Source organism: Symphalangus syndactylus, chromosome 4 (genome assembly GCF_028878055.3).
Source record: "Symphalangus syndactylus isolate Jambi chromosome 4, NHGRI_mSymSyn1-v2.1_pri, whole genome shotgun sequence".
Lineage (NCBI taxonomy): Eukaryota > Metazoa > Chordata > Mammalia > Primates > Hylobatidae > Symphalangus > Symphalangus syndactylus.
The window spans coordinates 131,663,621-131,677,923 of record NC_072426.2 but is presented as its reverse complement, the minus strand read 5'-3'; the positions used below and the strand labels follow the sequence as shown (position 1 = coordinate 131,677,923).

Sequence of the window (14,303 nt, the reverse complement as noted above, 5' to 3'; positions counted from 1 at the left end):
GAATGAAGACCCAAAGATACAGGGAAAACTGTTTTTATGCTTAGTTTCAAAGAAGTATGGACAGTTGTGTAGAAATGTGATTGAACACAGGGGTACAATCTAACACGAAGAGACAAAGTGGGGAAATTCAGCAAGGCCCGTCTGTTTAGATTCTTCTTGGTCTCTTTGTGCAGCATTTCTTCCTTCCTGGTATGGGGTGGGACCCCTCAGGAATAAGGGATTTAATTTCTTTATGGCCAGTTTTTACACAGAAAGGTTTGGAAAGGATGGAGTAATATTTTTACTGCAGCCTTTACTCCAATTTTTATGGCTGGCTTTGGGGCAAAGGAGTTCTGGTTTCTATGACCTGTCTTGGTGAAGAGGAATTCTAGTTTCCATGGCTTGCCTCAGGGGATAAGGAAGGGTGAGAGACGGAAAGGCAGGGGAGGATGAGAGAGAAACTTTGCCTCTGAGTCCTTCATTTTGGGGTATCATTTTCTGAGCCCCAACAGGGACCAAGGCTAAAGGAGTAGCCCTTATCAAAAACATTGCTGATCTTCCTGGTGGGGGGAAAACAGAGACAGGGGAACCCATAATGGCTCATATAGTTTATGCTACGACTAGACTTCACTCCATTTACGTTCCATCAATCAAAGCAAGTCATATGACTAAACTTCATAGTGGGGTAGGACGGACAAAATTCCTGCAGGAGCGGCCAGAAGTGGAAGTGAGTGGTGTGGAGGAACATTGAATGCTTTGATGTGAATGCACTCTGCCACACACATTCCTGGAGATTTTAATTCTATAGATAAGGTCTATGGAAGCTGTACTTGTAACAGCTCTCTAGAATTTTGATGAGTCCGATGAAGGGACCCCATGCCTGGGAACCAGTACATTAAAATCTAAAAAAATTATTACAATCTATGGCATTGACATATAAATGGAGTGACTATAGGTCCTGATCAGCTAAGTCTTACTTGTTGGTCCAATATAATTATCAAGAGTACTCCCCTTTGTTCTCAAGAGTATCCCAGTTCATGTGATAAAGAATATAGTCACCCTAAGAATAAGTCACCCTTTATGAAAGTAGGGAAGATGGACACAGTCTTCACATGGACTTAGCTCAGTATATTCAGCATTCCCCTAGGCCAATCATATAAACAGGATCTCTTTGGCTCTGATGGATGGTATTCCAGAGAAATGCTCATCCTGATCTTTTAAAATTCACTGACAAACTTTTTCTCGGAGTCTCTAGAGGGAGCTCGCATCTGCTAAAAAAAGACAGCTCTTTTTGTCCTTTTAATTATGTATTAAAGGCAAAACAGTTGTTGTGCCTCTTTATTGGACTGTTTCCCACCAGGTACCTCTCTACTCATCTGTCCCTGCAGAATAAATACATGTTTTACCCCACTGATGTCAGGGTTGACAACCACACTTTCATTGATCCGTGAAAGATAAACGAGTGGAAATAATGGTGCCTCTTTAGAACAGACATTTCAAACATTAGCACATGGTTCTGCCTTCTCTCTTTTCCCTCTACCTCAAGAATAGAATGTGTCAAATGAAAGTTGCTCCCTCAACATTGGTCCCAGAATGAAGATGTGGAACAAGGTGTAACTAAACCTCAAAGGACATGTAACCTAAGGAACACATGGACTTTTTGAGTAAACTGCTGTGATTCTGGGATTACTTGATAATGTAGCATAATTTAGCCTCTGTATTGAAGATCTAATTGGGATGAATCTTTCCAGACTAAGTAATGTAATATAAAAATTCAAGAAGCAAACCTACAGGGAATACAAAAGCAAATTTAAAAATTCAGGAAATATTAACTGACAGACGAAATTGAAAAATGTTTGGTTTAAAGCATGTGAAAAAGACAATGAACAAAGTTAAAAGGTATGTCCTAAGTTTAATAATCTAAGAACACAATATAACCTTACTTCTAAGCTTCCGTTAAACATTTGTAGAAATTTATCTTAGTGCACAAAAGCTGCTTCAATAAATTTAAATAAATAAAAATATATTAATTATATGAAAAATAGAAATTATAAAAGTAAAAATTTAGAATCTCCAGCCACCTGGAATTTTTTAATGCTATCTTAATTATTCTTGTGTAAAGCAGGATATTAAAACGAATAATGCAGAATATCTAGAAAGTGAAAACAAACTCTATACACCGAAACTAATAATTTGTCTAAAACTATATTTGTAGAAAAATTAATAGATCTAAGTACTCACATTTACTAAAATATGGAATATTGAATTAAGTACTTAACCCAGGTAGATGAAAAATAAAAAAAGAAGTCCCAAGACCAATAGGGAAAATCAATGAAAAAGTTGGTTCTTTGAAAGATCAATAATATTGATAGGTGGCTAGCCATGTTCATTATGAAAAAGAGGACACAATATTCAAAATAAAAGAGGACATAATTCCAGAGCCTATAGACATTACAAGGATACCAAGGAATATAATATGAACAACTCTTGTGACCACAAATTTGATAACCTAGATGAAATAGCTAATTCCCTGAAAGATATAATCTGCCACAACTCACACAAGAAGAAATAGATATGAATATTTGAATATCTATTTGATATATCTGAATATGTTATATATGTATTTAATAGGCCTGAATAGGCCTGTATATATATTAAAGAAATTGAATTAATAAATAATAACTTTCCAAAACAGAAAGCACCAGGCCTAAGAGAAAACACTGGTGAATTTTACCAAACATTTAAGGTAGAAATCATACCAATTCTCTACAATCTCTGCTTCTTTATAGAAGCAGGAGAAATAGTTCTTAACTCATTCTATGAGGCCAGCATTACCCTAATACCAAAATCTGAAGAAGAAATTACAAGAACAGAAAATTACAGGTCAATATCTCTCATGAACATAGATGCAATAATCCTCAACACAATGTTAACAAATTGAATCCAACAATGTATAAAAAGAATTACATACCACAACAAAGTGGAATTTATCCCAGATATGCAAGGCTGGTTCAACCCATGAAAATCAATTAATGTAATCTATCACATTGACAGGCTAAAAGAGAAAAATCACAAAATCATATCAATAGATGAAAAGCATTTGACAAAATCCAAAACCCATTCATGATAAAAACTCTCAGTAAGCTAGGAATCAAGGGGAGCTTCATAAACTTGATAAAGAATATTCACAGAAACCCTACAGCTCACATAATAGTCATGAGAAACAAATTTTTCTGCTGAGATCAGGAACAAAGATATCCATTTTCAGAACTGCCTTTCAACAAAGCTAGACCTATGGGAAGGTCTAGCTAATGAAATAACACAAGACAAGGAAATAAACAGTATGCTGATTAGAAAGGAAGAAATAAAACTGTCTTTGTTTGCAAATGATATGATCACCTATGCAGAAAATGCAAAAGAATCAACAAAAACAAACTCCTGGAATTAATAAGTGATTACAGCAAGGTTGCAGGATATAAAAATCAATATTCAAAAGTCAATCACTTTCCTATATACCAGCAATAAACAAGTGGAATTTGAAACTATAAAACAATAAAATTTATATTAGCACCTTCCCTCATGCCCCAGAAAGTGAAATACTTAGCTATAAATCTAACAAAATTTGTGTAAAATCTATATGTGGAAAACTACAAAACTCTGAAGAAATAAAAATCAAATAAATAAGAGATATTCCATGTTCATCAGTAGGAAGATCAATAATATTAAGGTGTCAGTTCTTAACTTGATCTGTAGATTCAATGCAGTCCCAGCCCAAATCCCAGCAATTTATTTTGTGGATACTGACAAATGGATTCTAAAGTTTATATGGAGAAGCAAAAGACCCAGAATAGTCAATGCAATAAAGAAGGAAAGAACAAAGTTGGAGCACTGACATTACCTTACATCAAGACTTACTAGAAAACTATAGTAATCAAGACAGTGTGGTACTGGCAAAATAGTAAGCAAATAGATCAATGGAACAGAATAGAGAGCCCCCAGATAGACCCACTTAAATTTAGTCCAATGATCTTTGACAAAGGAACAAAGTCAATACCATGGTGAAAAGATCATCGTTTCAACGAATTGTGCTGGAACAACTAGATATCCATAAAATAATTGAATGTAGACACAGACCTTACCCTTCACAAATATTAACTCAAAATGGATCACAGACTATTTTGCAAATGTAAAATGCAAAACTAAAGGTCCTAGCAGATAACATAGGAGAAATCCAAATGACCTGGCATTTGGTGATGACCTTTTAGAAACAACACCAAAGGTATGAACCACGAAAGGAACAATTGACAAGCTGGACTTTATTTATTTATTTATTTTTTCTTTTTATTTTGAGACGGAGTCTCACTCTGTCGCCCAGGCTGGAGTGCAGTGGCGCGATCTCGGCTCACCGCAAGCTCCACCTCCCGGGTTCACGCCATTCTCCTGCCTCAGCCTCTCTGAGCAGCTGGGACTACAGGCGCCCGCCACCATGCCCGGCTAATTTTTTGTATTTTTAGTAGAGACGGGGTTTCACCATGTTAGCCAGGATGGTCTCGATCTCCTGACCTTGTGATCCGCCCGCCTCGGCCTCCCAAAGTGCTGGGATTACAAGCGTGAGCCATGGACTTTATTATAATTAAAAATGTCTGCAAAATTTTGCAAAAGACACTGTCAAGAGAATGAAAGGACAAATCAAAGACTGGAAGAATATTTGCAATGGACATAATTGACAAGGAATGGCTATCCAAAGTCTATAAAGAAATATTTGGCCGGGCACGGTGGCTCACGCTTGTGATCCCAGCACTTTGGGAGGCCGAGGCGGGTGGATCACGAGGTCAGGAGATCGAGACCACAGTGAAACCCCGTCTCTACTAAAAATACAAAAAATTAGCCGGGCGTGGTGGCGAGCGCCTGTAGTCCCAGCTGCTCGGAGAGGCTGAGGCAGGAGAATGGCGTGAACCCGGGAGGCGGAGCTTGCAGTGAGCCGAGATTGCGCCACTGCACTCCAGCCTGGGCGACAGAGCAAGACTCCGTCTCAAAAAAAAAAAAAATAAATAAATAAATAAATAAATAAATAAATAAAATAAAAATAAATAAAAATAAAAATAAAAAAAGAAATATTAAAACTCAAGAAGAAAACAAACGACACAATTAAAATATGGGCCAAACACCTGAACAAACACCTCACCAAATAAGATATACAGACTGCAAATAAGCATATGAAAAGATGCTCCACAGCAAATGTTATCAGGGAAAAGCAAATAAAGATAGCAATGTGATATATCACCACACACCTATTAAATTGGCCAAAATCCACAACACTGATAGCACTACATACCGCTGAGGATGTGGAGTAACAGGAACTCTCATTCATTGTTGGTGGGAATGCAAAATGGAACAGCCACTTTGGAAGACAGTTTGGCAGTTTCTTACAGAACTAAACATACTCTTACCATGTGATCTAGCAATCACACTACATGATATTTACCCAAATGAGTTGAAAACTTATGTTCACACAAAAACCTGCACTTGGATGTGTATTGCAGATGTATTCATAATTGCCAAAAATGTCCTTTAATAAGTGAGTGGATAAATAAACTGTGGTATAATGGGATATTATTCAGCACTTACAAAAAGAGCTATCAAGTCCTAAAAAGACATGGAGAAAACTTAAATGCATATTACCAAGTGAAAAAAGGCAATTTGCAAAGACTACATGCTATTTGATTCCAATGATATGACATTCTGGAAAAAACAAAGCTCTAACAAGATAGTGATGGGTGGTTTCCCGGGGTGAGGGGGTGTGTGGTGCGGGGGGCGGGATGAATAGGCAGAGCACAGAGGATTTTTAGGGCAGTGAAACTACTCTCTGTATAATGGTGGATACATGTCATTATAACTTTGCCCAAACGTATAGAATGTACCACATCTAAGAGTGAACCCTACTGTAAACTATGGACTTTGGGGGATTAGGATTTGGTAATGTAGGTTCACCATTTGTAACAAATGTAACACTCTGGTGAGAGATGTTGACAAAGGAGGAGGCTACACATATGTGAGGATGAAAGTATACGGGAAATCTCTGTACCTTCTGTTCAATTTTGCTGTGAACCTAAAACTGCTCTAAAAAATAGTCTTTCAAAAAATGGGAGTAATTACAGTACTGAGTCTCAAGTATCAAAGGAGATACCGAAGTGGTCATGTTGTATATGCTGTAAAATGACAGAGAAATGTTGGTATGGGTATTGGAACTTCATGATTTTCTCTGGGATAAGTGTTGCAAGCAAAATAGATAGGATTGAGGTGACCAGATTCCTTTTACCAGGAAGACCTTCCCCGCCAGTTGTGAATATTCTCACCTCTGAACCCTACAGTCTATTTTACACACTTCTCCAACTCATTTGCATGAAAGACATCTCTCTTCCTGTGACATCATTAGACTGAAAGAGAGGGAAGAGGATTTTTTAGCGTTAACCATGATGTGCCAAGAACTGCGATGACTATTTTAAATATATTACCTTAGAAAATATCCCCATATTTCTGTTAGAAAAATTTGTATACGACTTTGAAATGGAAAGAAAAAGAAGATGATGTTGGGTGTCCTTCCCAGTGCACTCTGGAGTTTATCTGATTGTGTTGGGGCCTGTGCCTTTCATGGTCTTTGAGCTGTTTTATAGCACTGTAAGTTGCAGAAAACTGATATTAACACAAATGATACTTACCTTTACAGATGCAAATAAAGTGCATCTGGTGGAGATGTAGTTGATTATTGCACAATGATTATTGATCAGTTTTGCTGATAAGGTATTTATAAATTTATATCAGTTTTCCTTTGCCTATATATGTTAATTCTTTGAATTCTCACCTTCAACTGGATCTTCCTGGTTTCCTCATTAGCCAAGGAGTTAAATGAAACCTTTCACGTGCAGTAAAAAAAGAAATGATTAAAACAGAAATATAAAAATTAGATAAACAGTAGCACTGACAAATGAAATCAAGAACTGGCATTTTAAAACAATAGTAATAATATAATAGAAAACTATGTGGTAGTATAATGAAAAAACTAACAAAAATGTGGAAAGATATTGAGTACTTTTCAATAGAAAGACTCAGTAGTTGAAAGATGTCAGCTGTCCCTAAGTTAAATTTGCAAATTCAGATGTTGTCCTCTCAAAAAACCAACAGATGTTCAGTTGCTCTTAGGTTTGTCTGTTTGAAATTTTAATTGTCTTATTTTAAATTCATCTGGGAAAGCAAACAAGTAATAGCCTAGAATAACCTGAAATAGAAGAATAATGATAGTGGAAGAGGTAAACAATTTTAAGACAGTATTAAGACACAATAGGGGCCGAATACAGTGGCTTGCACCTGTAATCCTAGCTACTCAGGATGCTGAGGTGATTGCTTGAGGCCAGAAGTTCAAGAGCAGCCTTGGCAACAAAGGGAGACCCTAATCTCTTAAAATAAAAATTAGCCATGTGTGGTGGTGTGTGCCTACAGTCCCAGTTACTTGGGAGGTAGAGGCAGGAGGATAACTTGAGCCTAGGAGTTCAAGGCTGCAGTGAGCTGTGGTAATGCCACTGTACTTTAGATTGGGGTGACAGAGCAAGACGCCTCTTAAAAAAGAGAGAAAGAGACAGAATATTTATAACTGTATGATCTTAGCACAAAAAATTACACAGTCCAGAAACTGATTCAAGTACCTATAATAATTTGAAATACATTAAAAACATTTTTTATAACACCGAAGAAAAGCAGAGTTATTCAATAAATGGTGCTTGGTTAACTGACTAGGAGTTTGGAAAAATAATAAAGGTAAACTTTTATTCCTTATTCTAGAATTAACTCCACATGGATTAAATATTTAAATATAAAACGTGAAAATAAAAGTATTAGAACAAAATAATAGAGATTAAAAACATAATTATCTCAAGAGTGTGATCAAAATCTGTTAAAAAGGAACATTTGATACATTTTACCATATAAGAACTAAATGCATGGTAACCATCAATAGAACCAAAATAAAAAACGAACGGGGAGAATATTTACAAAAAATCATATCAGAGGTAAAAGAATAACTTTTCTTAATATACAAAAAGATCTTACAAATTGTAAGTATACACTCCAGAACTTCCTAGAAAAAAATATTGAGATGACCCAAAAAGTTACAAAAAAAGGAAATACAAGGACCTGATACACATAGGAAGAACTGATGATTCTGATCACAAATTAGCATACAGACACACTTAGGTGCTCAGAAGCCATTTAAATCACATCACTTTGGGAAATAATTTTTAAAAATCATTTTAGCAAGTGTGTGGAGAATCTGTTAGCAGAACAAAAATTTAGTTACAACTTTTTGCAGGGCATTATGGCATTAACTATTAAAATTTAAAATGTGTATCATTTTGTGATACAACAATTTTAATTCTAACAAGTCACCTTGTAAATATATACACATGTGTATAAAATATATATGCAAAGATATTAATGGCAGCATTTAATTTATTTTTTAAATTGACAAATATTGTACATATTCATGGGGCACATGGTGATGTTTCAATACACATATAATATACAAGCATTTTTAATTTTAATAACAAAATATAGAAAACAATCTCTAAGACCAAGCATGTGTGTGTGTGTAAGAAAGATAGAAATTGAGAGAGATTGGAAGAGAATGAGTGTGGTGTTTAATTTTTAGTTTTATACTTTTGTTTTTGTCATTGTTTTTAAAACAAACTTGTTTCACTGATAAACAATAAACAAACCTACTTTAAAAATCTGTGTCCATTCCAGAGAGAATTTGGATGGAGAATGTGAATTAACGATAAAAAATTAAAAAGAGCTAGCATTTTGTTCTCTAAGGAACTTTCTTTTAATGTAGTTTTGAACTTTGATCAATATGAATGCATTTTTGTGGATGTGCTTTTCTGTATCATGGGCAAGTAAATTGCATAAGAATAGGCCATTTAGGTCCTGCTGGATTTCCCATAGCCTTTTCTGAAAAGTTTGCCTGAATGAATAGTAAGTCAAACAGCGGGGGCTGCAGAACCCAGGAAAACCACATAAAGGTTAAGGAAAATGACATTTTCTTCCTTTTATTTATGATCTTGAATCATCTTTTCAGGAGGATAAATCAGTCTTACAAAGCATCGAAGATAAGCAATGATTAGGTATTTAGAATTTTTGCAATAGCCATAGAAAAGGTACATATTTACATAAAATAGTACAGCATGTAGAGTCTTTGGTGTTTGCAAAAAAATCCCTCATATGAAAGTGTCCAATACCAAGTTGCTTTCCCATCTCTCTACTCCTCATAAAATACACACAAAATATATTAAAATATATTGTGAGATTTAGTTTTATATATTTCTGACCTCATATTTAATATGTCACATTCCCATATTAAAGTTGATTATTACCAATACAGCACATACATAATATGATTTTGAATTTCAGACTTGAGATCCTCAATAAGAAGTATCATGAGTAAGATGATATAAGTGAGGGGACAGGATTCTAAATGACCTTTAGTGTATAAATAGAAATAAAAATTCAGCAAAATATCTCAGCTTATGATTTGAGCATGTTAGACATGTCCAATTTTCCTATTTTTGTGGAATTTGTCTCATAGTGATTTTCCATTAGGCATTTCAGAGCTGAAATAAACAACAGGCTCATGTGCTATCCCACTTTATGTCAAACCTTTACCGTAGTGAAACATCTTTCTGTGCTCAGGAAATAGGAACGCATCTTCCTCAATTCAGTCTACAAATGATGGCAAATGCTGTAAGAATCCATATTCAGTGAACATCCAATTACAACAAATGATTGACATAGTAGGCTATTGGGAAAACATTTCTGCCTCGCGCTTGCAAAAAGTCTTCAAAAATAACAGGGCAAATAGTCCCAGGTCTCTGTGACCTAAAAAGTCTAACGAAGCCAAAGAATTACTAGAGCATCTTAGAGAAACCTGAGGCCATTCAGCCTAATGATTTAGTGATGATGTCTTTGTTTTTAGGTCAGAGAAAAATGTGGCTTCTAACTTAATATTTATTCAGCAGCACTCACTAATGTTGGTAGCACTGGCTCTGAGCCTTCTTCTATGTCCTGAATATTCTAGGGCAAGAACAGACTCTTCTGTTTAAATAAGTCTAAAAATTGAATTGTTTTGTGATGTCTTCAACTTCTAGGAAATTATAAAGTCCAAATATAATAACAAAGTAAAAGAGTGATGAAAACTCAATGACTGAAAAGCAGACGTCACATTGACAATTAGACTGATAGCATGGGAAATAGAAGATAGGTTTCTTTTTTTATAGTTCAGCTTTTAAGAATCTATAAATGGCAAAATATGGTCATTTGAGAGCAGAGATACAGGAGAGAGAGAAGAAGGGAAGGAGGGAAGGAGAGGGAGAGACAGAGAGAGCCCAAACTTAAAAAAAGTTTACATTTTATAACCTAGACCACCACAGAGTATCATAATTAACCATATACTTCCCTCTGGTGGTCGAATTTGAAAATGTATTTACAGATGAATTAAATGAAAGATTAATATACAATAATAACTAAAGGTAAGACAACCAGTTACCTCATTTTGTGTGAAGATTCCATTTTAACCAACTACCTGACTCCAACATTTCCCCTAGTTATTAAATTTGAATGACTCTTCTGTGGAGAGGTCCCAATTCTCATAAACTTTCCTAACCTATGGCAGGGACTATACATAGCAAGTTGTATTGCATGGTACTAATTATATACTTAGGATGTGGATATTCATTTATGCTATAATTTATGCAAAAATAATAGGAAGGAATATTTTCCTGGATTTCTTAAGCTACTTAAATTTTAAGAAAGTAGTCTATGAATTATTTCATGCTGTATTGTGTCATGCACATTAAAATAAAAATTTTAGGAACATAGAGATATACATTATTAAGATTAAGATTCTAAAATCAGAATATCAGATTTTAGAATCTTAACCCAGCAACCAAACCTGGTGTTTTTGGGTGGTTACTGTTTGTGAATGTCAGATACATCTTATAGGTACTGATATATTTTTTTTCCTTAAGGGAGCAATGTATAACTCATTACAGCTTTAATAAATTTAATGTTTTAAATTTCAAAATTACTTAGAATATTAATTTTTCTATTTAGAGAAAAACTAAAGCCTGCACCGACATGTTTTTCTTGGCTGTTTAGTTTTACTATCATCCCTGATAATTTCATATGGAAGCCAATATAATTTATTTTTGTGAATGTGCTCCTTGAGCCTCAAAGAAAAAAAAACAAGAAAAAAAGAAAAATGTAAGTAATTTTATTTGGCTCCTTTTTTTATTCTAACCATAAAATATTCTTTTTTTTTTTTTTTTTTTTTTTTTGAGATGGAGTCTCGCTCTGTCACCCAGGCTGGAGTGCAGTGACTGAATAAGCTATGACAGGAATTACAAGTTTTACTTTTGTGCTTTCTGACAACTAAAGAGTATTTGAAAGGGTTTCCCATTACACTTTTTAAATTTTATCCACTGTATTAACTGGATGTGAGCTATTATGAAAATGATTACAGAGTGAAAGTGTAAATTGTCTTGAATTTGAATGTCTTTTAATTAAGCAGTTTCTCAAACTGCTTCTTTCAATGTGAAACCTAAATGGGAGACACAAGATAACTTTAGCACCAAATGAGGCCTTTAGGATTTAGCTTACTTTCATTCATTCAGTAAATATTCATTGTACTTATTTTGCAAAAATGTTGTATTGGCTACCTAAATCAGTGAAGGGAAACTACAAAGGTAAATCAGAAATGTACTGTGAGATCAAGAAGCCCGTAGCTCTGAGATAAAAGTGTTTAAAATAATGAGAGTGTGAAGTGGAGAAATGGGCTAGTATTGTAGGGGACAGACAGGAGGAGAAGCTTAATCAAGGAAATGACATCATAAGCTGAATGTAGGCTCCTTTTGAGGGGTAGCATCTCTGTAGTTCTTTCTCTATCCCCCATGCCTCACACATGGTTGACATTTCATGAATATTAAATGATTAGAGTAGAAAATCCTGACTCAAAGTTCTGATTTTGTCACATACTTGCAGCATGGCTAAAAATAAGGCACTACAATTTATTAAGACTCAGTTCCCTTACCTACAAAATAATATGGATTTTAAAATGAATATCAAATGCATTTACACATGTGAAATGCTTAACTTGAACACCTTTATAACACAGGTGATACTGGAATTAAGGCAAGTGGATGTGGATTTTACTAGTCCATATGTGAGTAGGGAACCCACACAAAAAAGTGTGGACCTATTTTGAGAGTCACATGTTAAAATGAGACTTTTCCTATTTTATCAGTATTGGGGGCCTCAATTTAAAGGGTTGTAAGTGCCCACACTTAGGATTTCAAAAAAGAGAGTGTCAGACCACCTTATCAGTTTGCAAAGGGGTGACTCTATTCAATGTTTGGTGGGTCCCATCCCATTATGTACTTCAGGAGAGGGATACAAATATGTAAGGTGAACCTTGAAGCAACTTGGGATACTATTAAATTATACCACTAGAATGTGTCCATAGTAACAAAGTTTTATGTTTGCATAAATTTAGAATTCCTTTAGTTGAAAACAACCATTTTACAAATATGAGGAAGTTAAAATACCTCACAAAGTGATGTTACCTACCAGAGGCAAGGCCAGGAGGATCATTGAGTTTTTTGGCTCTCAGATCAGTAATCTCATTACCATATCCAATGCATCTCTGTTTGCAAATTTGAAACCTTCTAAGACTCTAAGAGTGGGAATAATATGAGAAAACACCAAGTTTGTTTCTTTGTATAAATCCAGAACAAAAGTTGTATTCCTTCTAACGTACCCAAAGAAGAGGAAAAAGAGGGGTAGCAATGAGATAAATAAGTGATATGTGGAGTTCGAAACTTTCTAAGTTTCTATAAGATGTAAAAATATTACATTTACATTGAAAATTATTATTAAAAAAGTCATGTAACTCTGTATTTCCATTGCTAATGTAACAAATTATCACAAATTTAGTGGCTTAAAACAACACAAATGTTGTTTCTTATAGTTCTGTAGGTTAGGAGCCTGACATGGGCTAACACCAAGGGACTGGCAAGGCTGTGCCTTTCTAGAGGCTGTAGGGGTGAATCTGTTTCCTTGTCTTTTCCAGCTTCTAGAAGCTGCCCACATTTCTTGGCCTGTGTTCCCTTCCCTCATCTTGAAAGTCAGCAATGCATGGGTTTAGTCCTTCTCATAGGACATCACTCTGACCTCCGCTTCCATCATCTTATCTCCTTCTCAACTCTGATTCTTCTCTTCCACTTTCAAGGACCCTGGAGATTACACTGTGACCACCTGGATAATCCAGGGTCTTCCCATCTCAAGGTCCTTATTGACACATGCAAGTCCCTTTTGCCAAGTGAGGTGAACCCTTCTTTTTGTGTATGTGATGAATACTATTTTTGTGTATTCATCACATACACAAAAAGGAGGGTTTTAATAATATATATATTATATTATATATAATATATAATATATAAAAGATATTATATATAAGATAATATATATTGTATATCTAATATATATACTATATATTATATTTAATACTATATATAATATATATTATATTTAATACTATATATAATATATATTATATATATTACTATATTATATAGTAATATATATAATATATAAATAATAATATATTATATATATAATACTATATATAATATATATAATAATATATATAATATATAATATATAATAATATATATTATATATAATATATAATAATAATATATGTTATATATAATACTATATATATATATATCTACACTAGTCTATTTTATCATTTACTACCATAAAATATACATAAATCTATTATAAAATCTCCGTTGCTATTGTGGTGAGCTCTAGCGTTGCGACTATCCACTTAAAGCACCCTGTGGTGCTAATCATCTTCAGGTGAGCCAACCGTCTCTGCAGTCAATTGCCTCTGGTGGTTATGATCTCTTGCACTTCTTGTATATTTTTCATCATTTTTTATTGCAATAAAATTAAACCTTGTAAACCTTGGATAACACTGTGGGACCCATTCAGAGCTCGACTAGTGATGCTGGAAGTGCTCCCAAGAAGCAGAGAAAAGTCATGACATTATTAGAAAAAGTTGAATTGCTTGGTATGTACCACAGATTGAGGTCTGCAGATGCAGTTGCCCAACATTTCAGAAGATTCTTCTTGTAATCAGATGATGCAAACTTACAGTACTGATAAATATAGTATAATACTGTAAATGTATTTTCTCTTCCCTATAATTTTCTTAA

General features: G+C 34.5%; 1 protein-coding gene across 2 annotated transcripts in view; it reads right to left on the bottom strand.

Annotated features, from left to right (window-relative positions):
• TMEM144 (transmembrane protein 144) overlaps positions 1-14,303 on the bottom strand; it is a 66,174-nt gene that overhangs the window by 234 nt on the left and 51,637 nt on the right. The window contains exons 13-14 of one of the 2 annotated variants that reach the window (XM_063638327.1): positions 6,842-6,892; positions 6,336-6,416 (exon numbers count right to left, since the gene is read on the bottom strand). In XM_063638327.1, coding sequence (XP_063494397.1) covers positions 6,357-6,416; positions 6,842-6,892 — 111 coding nt within the window. In that variant the 3' untranslated portion in view covers positions 6,336-6,356. The remainder of the gene's footprint in view (positions 1-6,335; positions 6,417-6,841; positions 6,893-14,303) is intronic. The other variant, XM_063638330.1, reaches the window with a different exon arrangement.